This window comes from Lacerta agilis, chromosome 11 (assembly GCF_009819535.1).
Source record: "Lacerta agilis isolate rLacAgi1 chromosome 11, rLacAgi1.pri, whole genome shotgun sequence".
Lineage (NCBI taxonomy): Eukaryota > Metazoa > Chordata > Lepidosauria > Squamata > Lacertidae > Lacerta > Lacerta agilis.
This window is the reverse complement of record NC_046322.1, coordinates 32,859,595-32,873,337: the sequence shown is the minus strand read 5'-3', so window position 1 is coordinate 32,873,337 and position 13,743 is coordinate 32,859,595. Positions and strand designations below refer to the sequence as shown.

Below are 13,743 nucleotides of genomic sequence, written 5' to 3'. Positions count from 1 at the left end.
CATCAGAGGAATGTTGGAGGGAATGGAGTTATGCAACCCACGAGCCAAGGAGATAAATAACAATACAAGCTTCAGAAGATATCTGAAGGTGGTAGCCCTGTATAGGGAAGTTTTTAAATGTTTAATGTTCGATTGTGTTTTCATATATGTTGGAAGCTGCTCTGAGTGGCTGGGGCAACCCAGTCAGAGGTGTAGGATATAATAATAATAATAATAATAATAATAATAATAATAATAATAATGGGGTAGGACATCCCTATTGTCATCAGTGTTGAAGGGTGTGGCATTCTGGTGAGGAATTCCTCCTTATTTATAGAATGTGAAGGAACAATATTGAGAGGAGAAAGCACTGAAAAGCTCTGTGGCTGTGTAGTGTGATAAATGCAATAGTGGTGTGCCCAAAGCCATGATCTATATCGGTAGGGCTTTGTTGAGAAGCACAGTATGTCCCGGGCTACACTCAGGTTGTGGTTTTGTAGCTTTAACCAAAGAACTGCTCCCTCTCACTTTATTACTGTAATCCTGCCCCTCAGTCATATTAACTTACAAAACTGCCTTATGCTGTATTGGACAATACTGTATATTTATTCCAGTTATCTGGACTAAATCGCCACTCTGGTTGGCAGTGACTCTCTAGATCAAGATGGAGAACCTGTGGTTCTCCTACATGTTGTTAGACTACAACTCCCATCATCTATGTCCCTTGGTCATGCTGGCTGAGGCTGATGGGAGCTGGAGTGCAGAGACATATGGAGGGCCACAAGTTGCCTACTCTTGCTGTGGATTGTCGTTGTTACTTAAAACATTTCCCCATCTCATTCTTGAGATACCCCAAGCACCTTATAAGCACGCCTAATATACAATGTAAGTGATACATATTATAAAGTAATAGTAAAGATAAACAATTTCAGCAAGAAGAGGGAAGTTGTTAGGCTAGCAGATCCAACACCAACCAGAGTTAGGCCCATTGTAAAAAGGATGCTTCCATGTACTAACTAAATACCACCAAGAGCCATTTTGCCCTCTGGTCAATGAGTTCCATGACTTGAGCACTATTGCAGAGAGTCCCATCTAGTGTATTACTTACCTGTCATGGTGGAGGGACATGGGGTAGAGTCTGTCCTGGTGAGCTAGGTGGACAGTTGAGCTGCATGCCACACCTTTTACACTGCCACAATTTCTTCTCTCCCTCTCATCATTTTCATAATAGACATTTAATTGAGAATTATAAATGTTTCCGTTTGCAACGTTTGGATTTTTCTAGTTCAGCTCTCTCCCGGGAATGTCTGTGAACAGACACATTGTAAACTAAAGACATTCTAATGAGCAGATAAAACGCCTACAACTCTTAATAGCTGTTTAAAGACCAGGCCAGTGATCTTACATGCAGGGGTTTTTTTTGGGGGGGGGTTGTTGTTTTTTGAAGGTGCACAGATTCCATTAGATATATTCATTGCAGTAGAAGAGTTTTGTAATTTACTAGAATCAATTCTGTGGATTTATTCACTGGTATGTTGCAACCGTTATGAACAAGTAAGCAGCCAGACAGCTGTGATGAGCACTGACTATTTTTGAGGGGCTACATGTGTGTTGACTGGCAAATGCATGTAAGAGGACCCTTGTGCCATTTTTGTGTGTGGTACAGTATTTAGAATAGAGAAAGGAGAAGGCTGCTTTTTCAAGGGAGTCCATATTTGCACTTCCTAATGTCAATCTGGCAATTCATTATTGTTATGTTGTAAAAATAATTTAGAGCAGACAGGGGCATGGAGATAATTCTCCCAAAGGAAAGCTTGCCTCTAATAACCTTTTTAAAAGAAAAGAAAAGAAAGAAACTTCTAAGGAACAACCAGGTGCTGTCAAAAGTGGGGTTGGTATCTCAGTTGGTGGCAGGCTTTCTGCTGAGTCAGCATTGCCTGGTCTCTGCCTGCAGTGCCATCTCTGGGAGTGTGTAGCCCTCTAGATGAAATGCAAAACCAAAATATTGGTTACTTAGAATTCCACGGCCTGTTATACAAGAGTGACTGTATTACTTCCAAAGTCTAAAGTGTGGTGGTGGGGGGGAGTCAGGCTCTAGTAATTATATTCTGCCGTTCAGTTTCTGCTGGCTGCATCACACATCATTTCCTGCTCTAAAAATAGTTCCTGGCAAAGGATAATTCTGATGTTTCCACCCTAGAGGTAGCCGCAGCTTGAGAGAGAGAGGGGGGGGGACTTTTAAAAATTCTTAAAAAAAAAAAAGAACTGGTGGGGTATTTTAATTATGTTCATACAAAATACGGTACATTTAATTTTTATCGTAAGCAGCTTTGCTTCTCATTTTAATAGAAAAGCTGGATATAAATAATAAAGGAAAACTTCTTTTCCGTAAAACTTGTGGCACATGCATTTTTTTTCAGATGTACGTGCACCAGACTTTGTTCCTCAAGTGCAAAGTTAAACATGGAAAGTGTAAGTGAGAGAGACCTGTGCTTGCAGGGGTGTGTGTGTGTGTGTGTGTGTGTTGTGCAGGTGCACTCATTTGGGAGTCAGGATATGCTGTGACTTCCTATTAAGTAGATGCTCAGCATCAGACTCAGTAAGAGGTGGCGCATATGCATTTATTTCCATGCGTCTTCTCATCTGCTTCTGGCGTTGGGGATGGAGGAGCTTCCTTTATCTGTGGAAGGTGAGAGAAGCGCTGAATTCACAGCTGCCCCTGCCCACTTATCTCCTTTCCCAACTCAATTCAGGTATTGACACCAGCAGTAAAGGGATAAAGGGTCTGGAACTACCAACTGCAGGAAGCAGGGAAAGAATTCAGTGCCTCTCTCCTTTTAATGTGATAAAGTGGTGGGAGGGTGAAAACTACACAATATGCTAGTCACGAGGATTGTAGTTTTCACCCTCCCACCAGGGGTTTTTTTCTTTTCTCAAAAATTCTGCATGGGTTCCCTGGACCCTGGCATACAAGGCTAGGGGTGGGGTTTTAATCTTTTGCTCCACAGTGTAGATCTCATCAATAGCAAGGCCCACACGATTTGCCGCTGAGATGAAGGAAACCCTATTTGGATATAGCTTCACTATCCCCATGAAATACTGCAGAGCGAGGTGTAGAATGAAACATTGGAGAATGGATAATACATACAGCTATTGTGGAAAGTAATCCTGTATTTTTAAAAAAAAAATCAAAAAAAATCATGAATATTATGTTCTTAAACACTTAGTCACAATTTTCAGCTCTTTGCTGTGCTATGTTACAAGTACAAAAAGCAGGCTGTTGAAATCCACAGAGATTAGCAGCCCCAGTCTACAGAGACACAACTGAGAAAAGCCATCTATGGCCATGTTGCAGCAGAAGCAACGGCGATTGGCTGCTGTCATTTGGTCTTTGCCAGAATAGACAACAGGTGCAGAGTCGCTGACAGGTGTGGATATCTAGGATAAGTAAAATTGCTGATGCCTAGTGATGTAGCCTTATGTCAGATTGTAAACTGCTGAGCTCTCACGGAACAGGGAGCCAACTTGCATGTTTTCAGATCACTTGATGTGCCCTCGTTCACTCCCTCCTCCCCACAGAGGCTCTTGATGAATGTCTGGATGACTAAACTCAATCCCTGCCAGTGCCCCAGGATGTTAGTGTGTCTGTGGGCATAGCCCACCAGATATGTATCCTGCATTAAGTCTCTTGAGATTAAGAGAGGGGTTGTGTGTCTTGCATTCCGGTTCAAGGAGACTTGCGCAGAAGAAGTTTCCATCCTAAGAAATTGTGCCCTACGAACGTTGTTGTCGTCATTTTTGTCAGTTGGTGACTTCCCCTTTTTAAAAATAATTCTTATTAGAGTTTAGAAAGAGAAGCACAAAACTTAGTCTCAAATATCTTTTTTCTTCCAACATTAATCTAAGATAAAAACATGAAGAAAAAGGAAAGAATGAAAGAGAAAAAATAGAGGTAGAAAAATAAGGAAAACAATTTTTTTTTTATCTTTTCCATTTCCTCTTGAAAGTTGGTGATTTTCTTTAATGGTTATAAGTTGGGGTTCAGTGAAGTTTAAAATTTACTTTACCATTTCATACTTGTTAATATTAAGGCAGAAGGTTGAGAAAACATATTGCATTAGAGCATTACAAACGGCCTGGAATCTGAAATGAGATTCAGAGGTATAGAAACATGGAATTGGAGAGTTGGAAGGGATCCCAAGAGTTATCTAGTCCAACCCCCCTGCAATGCAGGAATCCTGCCTACTGCTGTCCCTAGGTGGGCTCGAACCAGCAATCTTTTGGTTAACAGCCAGACACACTGCCCCATTGTGCCATAGGAGAGTCTGCGTAATAAGCTCAGATATATGGTTGTAGCCAACAAAGTCATTGTGTGAGCAGAACAACTTTCACCCCTTCTCCTGCCCCTGCACAAATACCCCAAATATGCTCTGGTAGGGCTGCCATATATCTGGATTTTCCCGGACGTTACTGGGATTTCAAAGATAGAATTGACGTCTGGGGGGGGGGGGAATTTCCGAAAGGCGGGTGCTTTGTCTTGGATCTTAGGCAAGTTAATCGGTTTTTTTGGCGTTTGTCTTTTAAAAAGCTCAATAACTTTCCCCTTGCTTTTACTTTTGGAAATATGGCAACCCTATGCTCTGGCATTTCCCCAGCCACCCAGAACAGATTTGGTTGACTGTGAGTAGCACATGGAAGAGGGGAGGGGAGGGGAGGGGAGGGGAGGGGAGGGGAAGCTCCATTGCACAAATAGAAGTCATTCTGTTCAAACAATGACTTCACTGGGATTCATACCATAGATTAGGGATCAATGAAGAGCCAAATGGTCACTTGATCAGTACAACCTGGCTGTTTAGTAGCCATACCAGAAATGTCAATGGGATATGGAGGCAGTGGCGGCTGTAGCAATTGTTCACAGTCCACCTTGCTAATAGATGGTGTTCAAGAAATGAAAGCAAAGCAAAAGCACATATCTTTTTCCAATTCCAGTTTGCATCTATGTGTAGCTTTGCAGATGTTGAACTATCAGCTTGTCACATTGCCTGTGCTTAAATAAGCAAGCACTGATGCTGAATATTGAGTGTAGATCTGGCCACTTCAACTGCATTGAATTGTCAATGATGAGTTTGTTCAAATGAAATCCTAAAAGTTTATATCTTTTAAAACTACACCATAAAACGCACCAGTTTTTAAACAGTGTTTTGAGTGACTAAGAGCTACTGCTCAGAAAAGCTATCTAACACCTTTATTGAACTTTCTGCATTACCAAATACAGTGGCAGCCTCTGTGCTCACAGTAGAGGTGGACTGGGAATATACTGCACAGATTTCTGCCTCCTTGAGTTACTTGAGACATAAATCTTCCTAATGGGAGCAAGGAGCGTAAGACCTGGCTGGCCTTCAATGACAGAGAAAGACATTTCAGATCTGCAGCAAGAAGCAATGACCAAGGGAAATAGACTTTCCCCCAGCACTTGAGGGTTCGTTCCCTTCCTACACACTGTGTCACAAGGAAGGATTTTTAAAAGAGTGGCACTTTGAGCCCTTGTGGTTTTGTTGCGTTGATTATCCAGGCTACTGAAATCTGAAAAGAAGAGACCCATTAGATTACTGTTCACCTGATGGAGTTCAAAAGTGACTCTAGGAGTAGATTTTTAAAAATCATTTTCCTGGGTAATACAAGAAACTAAAATATACAAAATTCACAATGAGCAGTCTAGGACTTCACAATCTGCTGCTATACAGTGTTTCCTTGGAAGGTTCCCACTGTGTTTAATAGGACTTACTATACATCCAGGTATGGATCCCCTGATAATAGTCTCATTCTTTAAAAAGAGGCATTCAGAGAAAGTTGTCACAAACAAGTTGGAGAGACATTTTAATTTTATAGTCAAATTTAAAACAGAGAGTTCTAAATGAAGGTAAAAATTAACAGAGCTTGAGTCTGTCAGGGGAAAAAAATAACACCTTGATCTTCATTTGGCAAGACAAGGAAGATCAAGGAGCAAATTTTACTACCTTAGTGCTGTTTGATTCCTTCTGCAGACAGCCATGCAAGGGGCTTCAGTAACAACAACACCCCTAGCAGTTTTTTCCCTCCCCTTTAGCCATTTTCCCTACTGTTTAAACTCAAGTTAAAGCAGAGACATTTCAACTGGCTTGAGGTATATATCTGAAGGTCCCAGAAATTGCACTAGTGATGTGGTGATCCAGTGTGGTGTAATAGTGAGGGGGAAATCCATGCTCAAATGTCCACACTGTTGTGAAGTTCAGCGGGTGATCTTGGGCCAGTCACTGTCTTTTAGCCAAGCTTACCTCTCAGAGTTCTTAGAAGATGAAATGAGAAGGGAGGGGTGGGGAGAACCATACATACCACCTTGAACTCCTCAAAGGAAAGGCAGTGGTGGCATCCTGGCTTTCAAGCATCCCCCATAGAGTGGCCAACGTTCCACCGATGCTATGATTCTGTCAGCATGGGATTAAAAATATTTTTTATGTGGGTTCATTTTATTGATTGCAAGTATCACTTTATCATCATATTCTATCAATAGATAGATTTTAGAAATCCTAAAAGAGACACAGAACTAAGGAAATAAAAGAAGCAAAGAAAGAAGGACTATCCCCTCCCAATGTGCTCCTATATTTAAGATCTTAGTAAGAGAAAAGTGTATGTTGTGTATATGTACACACAGGCATGTTGAGCTGCTCAGTTATGCTTTAGCATTAATTTATAAGTAAATACATCAATTTTTCTGTTGAATTTAGATCTTGTGTGTGGGACAAAGAAATAATCTGCATCCAGGAGTTCTATCCATTTTGAAGCTCATTCAGTGTCTTCTTTGATAAACATAATTAATAATGTGTTGTTTGTAATTAAAGATGTTTTAAAGGTCCCTTCTTGTGTTATAATTTGGGCGTAAGGGTGGGAGTACCCTAGTGACTTGAAATTGTAACCTGGGCAGTATTGACTTAACTGGACAGTGTATCCTGACTTAACTTCCTTATTTTAGTCCTGCCCTGAGAAGTAGCAAGAGAGAACGTGTCTGCTGATTGACACAAAAGCTATTACAGTCTTAAAACTGCACTACCTTGAAAACTGCCTATTGTTGTTTCTCGGATCATCATTCTGTTCACAGAGAAGTGCTAGCAGCTCCCTACTTGATCAAATCCATTACCCTTTCTGTGTGCTAAAAAAAGACGTGAATGCTGAAATTTTTAACCCACTCATGTTTTTGTTGCAGGCATAATCATAGATGGTAGTGCAGATATTTTATTAGATTGTATACTCTCTGCATTTATTGACTGACTCCAGATTCAGACGAGGTCACCGTGGCTTCTCTCTTTGCCGCTGGTAACAAGAGCTGTAGTTTGTTGACCTAATGCGTTTCTCTCCTCTTTCTCTCCCTGATGTAAAATGTAACAGCTTTCAACCACCAGGAAGCCTGAACTGTTTCAAAGGCCCTGGATCTCTCTTGCAGCCTATGTCAAGGCTTGAACTTTCCAAATTATGTATTTCAGACGTTGAGAAAGAAAGGACTTAATGGCTGTGACAGCCCAGACCCCGATGCAGATGATTCAGTAGGTCACAGCCCTGAGTCAGAGGACAAGTACAGGAAAATTAATGAAGATATTGATCTAATGATCAGCAGGCAAAGATTATGTGTAAGTACTCTGAACTCCCTTTCGTTTTTTTTTTACTTTCTGATATTTCTCTGAACCTGGCAGGCATTGAACAAGAAAGAAAACAAAGGCTGTGAAAGCCCAGATCCTGACTCCTCTTATGCCCTCACCCCACGCACTGAAGAAAAATACAAAAAAATTAATGAAGAATTTGATAATATGATCAAGAGCCATAAAATTCCTGTAAGTACCAAAGGTTAGATGGCTGTCTGCTGATAACCGCTGCAGTAACACATCCTAACCCTTTCAGTTCTGGTTTCTTCCAAAAATGCAAATTCAGTGGGGGACCCCAATTTGATAGCTCCCACTTGAAACCAAATTGCATGTAGGACATACCGCACCAATGTATATATTTTGGTCCTGAGGTGTGTGAAGTTCCTTAAAAAGATATATTTGACAAACCAGAGGCAAAGCCTAAAGAAGGAAGTTAAAAAATGTACGTTGCATACAGGAGATTTTCAGAATTCTGGTTTACCACACTACCTACCCCCAAAATGTTTTTAGAAGACATCTGGTAACCTTGCTGTGGACAGTTTAACATACTCACATGCAGCTTTCTGTGGGTCTAAAGGGAGAAAAAAAGAATGGCTGCTTCAAGTTGAATTAGAGAACATGCATCCTGCTACCACTATTATTAAAGCTATGCTCTAAACTCAGTTACCACACTGAAGGGTTACGTAGCTAATTGCTGGTTGCAGGAAAACAGACTGCATGAGAGCCTAATTGGTAGCATTCAGTCACGTTGGCGTGTTGGAGGTGATTTTTACAGCTTTATCAGAAGATTTGCTTTGATCCCATCAGCATTCCTCTTAACGCTTTAACAAGCGCTAAATTTTGTTTTAACCAAGACAGAATTCCTAACAGTCATATGCCTTGCCAGATACTTAAAGAGAAATAACTCTGCATGTAGCTGTTTTGTTTGCACAGACATAAAGGGGCAAACTTCACATGAATACTGTAAGCATTACATAAGTACAATTAAGTATTGTTTGCGTGTACAGTACTATATTTGGTTGCAAATTTCAGAAGGGCACTTGTTTTCTAGGCAAAACAACCAAGATCCCTGTGGCATCTTAAAAGGTTTAACAAATATACCTTCTCATAAATGTGGATTAGACTCTGCTCGGTGAAAGCTTATGTCACAATAAACGTGCCAAGTCTTTTAGATATCATAGGGGCCAATGTTAAATTCTGTAGCATTGTGTTTGCGACACTGATTTAGGGGGGAATTCCTTAGGTGATTTCATTCTCATAAAGGGACAGTTTTTAAGAGATGAAACTTCAGACAAGTTCACACATGATAGCGTACTGCAGGGGGCATTATGAAAACTTGAGCTCATTATCTCTTTCACGTTAGGCAGTTACCTAACAGTGGGGACCAGGTTTGCAGGGAGAGGAGTATGTCAACTTACCATGGCTCTCACTTAAACCAAATCTGTAAACTGTCCTTTAAAGCTTGTAAAGGTAAAGAGACCCCTGACCATTGGGTCCAGTCATGTCCGACTCTGGGGTTGCGCCGCTCATCTCGCGTTACTGGCTGAGGGAGCCAGCATGCAGCTTCTGGGTCATGTGGCCAGCATGACAAAGCCGCTTCTGGTGAACTAGAGCAGCACATGGAAATGCCGTTTACCTTTCTGCCAGAGCGGTACCTATTTATCTACTTGCACTTTGACGTGCTTTCGAACTGCTAGGTGGGCAGGAGCTGGGACCGAGCAACAGAAGCTCACCCCTTCGCAGGGATTTACCCCATTCTTGAGATGAGATTGTTCCAGTTGTGCCTTTTTGGACCCAGAAGCAACACATGAATCTGTATGGACAGGAAGTTACTTAGGGTTGCCATACGTCTGTAATTTTCCAGACATAGCCGGTATTCAGCACTTGTAAACGGCATCCAGGCAGAAATTGCTAAAAAGTCTGGGAAAATCCAGGCTTATGGCATGGAACAAACAGAAGTGTGGACGAGCCCAAAGAGAGGTAATGTTCCATATTCTAGAAGTGCCATTTGGTCTGATTTCCAAGCCTCTTGCTCTGACCATGCAAGCCCAAGTGATCTGCAACATTGGATTACACTTCCAGAAGTGAACAGGCAGTCATTTGACACTAACAATTTGAGTATTAGGAGACACAAAAATCTGTGCCTGAAAAAAAAATTATTCTCCATATGCAAAATGTGCCCAGCCACTTGTGTACACACAGTCCATTACATGTGCAAAAGCTGACATCCAGATGGGAGACATTTGCTCTTCAGAATTTCTGCGCACAATTTGGAAAAAAAATATAGACTTTTTGTAACTCATTCCTATGGGAGCAGATCTTTCATGTACGTTAAAGAACACTTTACTGAATTGATCTGGCCTTTGTAGTAAAAGTCATGCTTTCGCAAACTTTTGGAAAACTTAATGTTTTACCCAGGAGACCAGAACAGCTCCAAATTGGACCAGTGTTCCATTTCAGAGCACTTTTTTCCGAAATGCTTAACATGTGTATTCAATTTTTAATTGAATGCATGCGCACTTGTGTTTCCCTTTCCACTCACGCTCTTCTCACTTGCCTAATTCCATATGTCGGAAGGAGAGCTTTGAAGCTGCCACTGTGATTTTAGCAAGCCAAGCTCCGACACGGAGGTATTGCTCAATAATGAAACAGCTATAGCCTTTTACTGACTCAATGGTCTTGTGAAACCTCCAACCCTTCTTTCTTCACCAGGTGGAAACCTTGCCACAGAAAACCTTTCCTCTTTCTTTGTTAAACTATGGTTGGGGAACTAAAAGAGATAATCTCTGTTCAAATGGGATTCCAATAAGGTATCCAGATTTAAGAAAGAACTGAGGTCCTGTGCCTTTTGTGGGTGGGTAGAATTTCAGCAGGTACATCTCCTCTTGCAATGCGGAGTCATATTAGAGCAGACCAAAGGTCCATCTAAGCTTAACATCCTGTTTTCCATGGAGGCCAATCAGACATTTCTCTACTGTGGCTTCCTCTCACACTGTCTCTCCACATGAAGTTCTATAGAGCCATCATGGACTTTTTCACTCCCCTTTTAAACCAATCTGACCTAATAGCAATGCCCACATTTAATGCAAGGGAATTCCATTCAGTCTGTGAAATGTAAAGATGGTTTTATTTTGTTTGCTGTGAATCTGCTGCTAGTCACTGATAATAGTGGGAGGTAAGGTAATAGAGGGAGAAGCTTAACTTCCTTGAATTCCACCCTTTAATGCTGGAATTATTATCACAGCCCTTCCAAGCTGTGTCAAGCCACATAGGTTGCTATGTGCCCTCAGAGGCTTTCCCTGATGCCCACAGGGTCTTTCCCCCCTGTCCTTCCCTCTGCTGAACGAGCCACATTTGGCCAATAGAAGGCTTTTTTTTAAAGGCTATTTACAGTGTGGGGGGCATTTGTGGAGTCAGATTACTGTGCACCTGAGGTGCTTACAACAGTTTCTCGGAGTTGAAAATGTACCCCTGGTCTTGCCTGTATTGCATCTCAGCCATTTCAGAGTCCAGGGTCCAAGTCTATTGACTTTTCTGTGTAAAAGACAGTAGTCTTCCAAAACGTTAATCGGGTTACTTTAAGTGGAGAGGAGCATGTCAAGAATAACAGAAACAACAGCAGCAAGAACAGCAGCATCAAATTTACTTTTTTATTTAACAAATCGGAAATCCATGTCTGTCAGCATACTTTTCTAATCTGAATTATACATGGTGGCATATTTTTGTGAATGGACTCAATTGAAGCATATAGCACCACCTCCAGGGTAGAGGTGGTAAAAAGCTTGTTTATTTACTTATTGCTTAGTTAGTACATGTTTTTGGCCCCCCCTTTTCAGATAAATAGTAAGATGCACAAGGGAAGAACAGTGGAGGGAAAAGGTAGAGGAGGTGATCACTTCTTCTGGGACAAAATAAAGCAGTGAACTACATCAACTTCTATCTTGTTTGGGCCAGGCTGGTCTTCCCTTGCTGGTGTTCTTGCTTGAATAGCAGTTCATGACTCTTGTTCCCTTGGCAAAGTGTTTTCCCCCTCTTGCTTCTGCAACTGGCCCTTGGAGCAGAGTGTTCTTTCTGGCAGGAAGGGGGAAAGCATGTTTCCTGCAGCTGTTCCATCTTTGGCTGATGGACGGGGCCAGTTTGTCTCCCCGTTGCTGTGATATTCTTCCTTGTCAATAATATGTCCACTGAAATTATTCCCGATCTCCTCTTCTGCCCTTCCTCTGGGCCAATAAAGTATTGCATCGGTGTTAAATACTGAGCAGCCTCATACAACACTGCCAGTGGCCTTTCCTACCTGCTGTTGAACAAATCTGTTCTGCTTGCCTAGACGTCAGGGAAACTGCGCATGGCCATTCCACCCTCTGCAGGGCTGGTGTTTGTGACTAGCATCTCATCTGTCTCCATTTGGAGCATAAGAATCTGCCTTGTATTGAATCAGAGCAACAGTCTATCTGCCCTGACTCTTCAGAGTTTTAGGCAAGAGACATTTGCAGACCAGCCTAGAGAGGCCAGCTATTGAACCTGGGACATTCTGCATTCAAAGCTGATGCTGTACCACTGAGTTACTGTCCTTCAGTTTGCTATGAACAGGAGCTAAAATTACCATATATACTTGAGTATAAGCCTAGTTTTTCAGCACACTTTTTGTGCTTTAAAAGCTGCCCTCGGCTTATACTCAAGTCAACCATTCCTTAAGAAGTGTGCAAGAACAGTGGTTCTTTACTCTCCCCAGGCAGCTTGTTCCATTCCTGAACTGCTCACATAAATGCAAACTTTAGACCCCAGAAGGCAGAAAGCCTATCAGTTAAGGAAGTATTAAAACCCCATAGGTGCTCACTTTCCCTGGCTCCTGCTTAAACAGGACAGGATCCCAGCCTTCTCTGTATAACACAAGGGCGCTGTGGGTTAAACCACAGAGCCCTAGGGCTTGCTGATTAGAAGAATGGCGGTTCGAAACCCTGCGACGGGGTGAGCTCCACAGCAGCAAAGGAGGAAGAGGAAGGAGCAGCCCAAAGGGCTGCTTTGGGCTGCTCGTTCCTCCTCTACCACAGTGGCAAAGGTGAACCGGCTTATACTTGAGTCAATAAGCTTTCCCACATTTTTGCAGGGAAATTAGGTGCCTCGGCTTATATTTGGGTCGACTTATACTCGAGTATATACGGTATGCAGTTCTGTGCTTCAGGCAATGGAGAAAAGTGTTCACCATGAACAAAGCAGTTTGGTGTGCAGGTGTCCATTTTTTTCTTTGTTGCAGAATGTGAACAGGCTTTGCAAATTCTAATGTGAACTGACCTGATCTGCACCTCCCAGTCTAATAATGTATGGATCAGAATGTAGCTATCCTGAAGATATCATACATCTCTGAAGTTTGCAATCACTTGTCTTTTAAAAATTATCAAATAATGTTTACAAATCCATATCTTAGGCTAGAATACATTTAGAAATGTGTATTTTGAGAGAAAAATACACTTAAGTATGTATTTTTTATTATTTATTTCATAAAATGTATACATCACTTGATTGTAAAAAAAACAAACCCAAAAAACCTCAAAGCAATTTACAAAAGATAAAACAATAAAACATGCATGTGGTTTGGGAGGGATTGAATTCAAAAATACATATTTAAATATGATTATTTTGTGCAGGTTTTTTTAAAAGTAGATTAATGCAGAAATTGAGCAGAACTGATTTATGGATCAACACAAAGGAAAGTGATATGAACCAGAAATAGAATGAATTTCCCATACCCCAAGTATTAACAAGAAGAAGGGTAAATGTGTTTCTTTTCAGCAGTGTGTGAAGGGGCTTCATGTGTTTCCAAATGCATATGTCCCATAGTTTACGGCGAGCAGTTGAAATGAAAATGTGGAGAACAAACTAGCTTTAAAATTTCATGATGAAAGGCATTGGGGGCAGCTTCCAACACTCATATGGGTGCAGTCATGAATAGAGGTGTCAATCTGATCACAGGAGCACTCTACCCATTGACTCCCCACCACCATCACCAGTATTGCAGACAGGGCCTGAGTTCATCACTCAGTTTGGCCTGACAGCTTTCAACAATGAGAAAGGAAATTAACAAGGTAATCAG

At 41.5% G+C, this 13,743-nt stretch overlaps 1 protein-coding gene across 13 annotated transcripts in view; it reads left to right on the top strand.

Annotated features, from left to right (window-relative positions):
• The window catches only part of MEF2C (myocyte enhancer factor 2C), a 169,697-nt gene that overhangs the window by 116,004 nt on the left and 39,950 nt on the right, over positions 1-13,743 (top strand). For 9 of the 13 annotated variants that reach the window (XM_033163891.1, XM_033163902.1, XM_033163899.1 and 6 more), the window contains one exon: positions 7,497-7,640. In XM_033163891.1, coding sequence (XP_033019782.1) covers positions 7,497-7,640 — 144 coding nt within the window. Of the gene's footprint in view, positions 1-7,496; positions 7,641-7,703; positions 7,842-13,743 lie in introns of all 13 variants that reach the window. The other 4 variants (XM_033163903.1, XM_033163900.1, XM_033163898.1 and 1 more) reach the window with 2 other exon arrangements.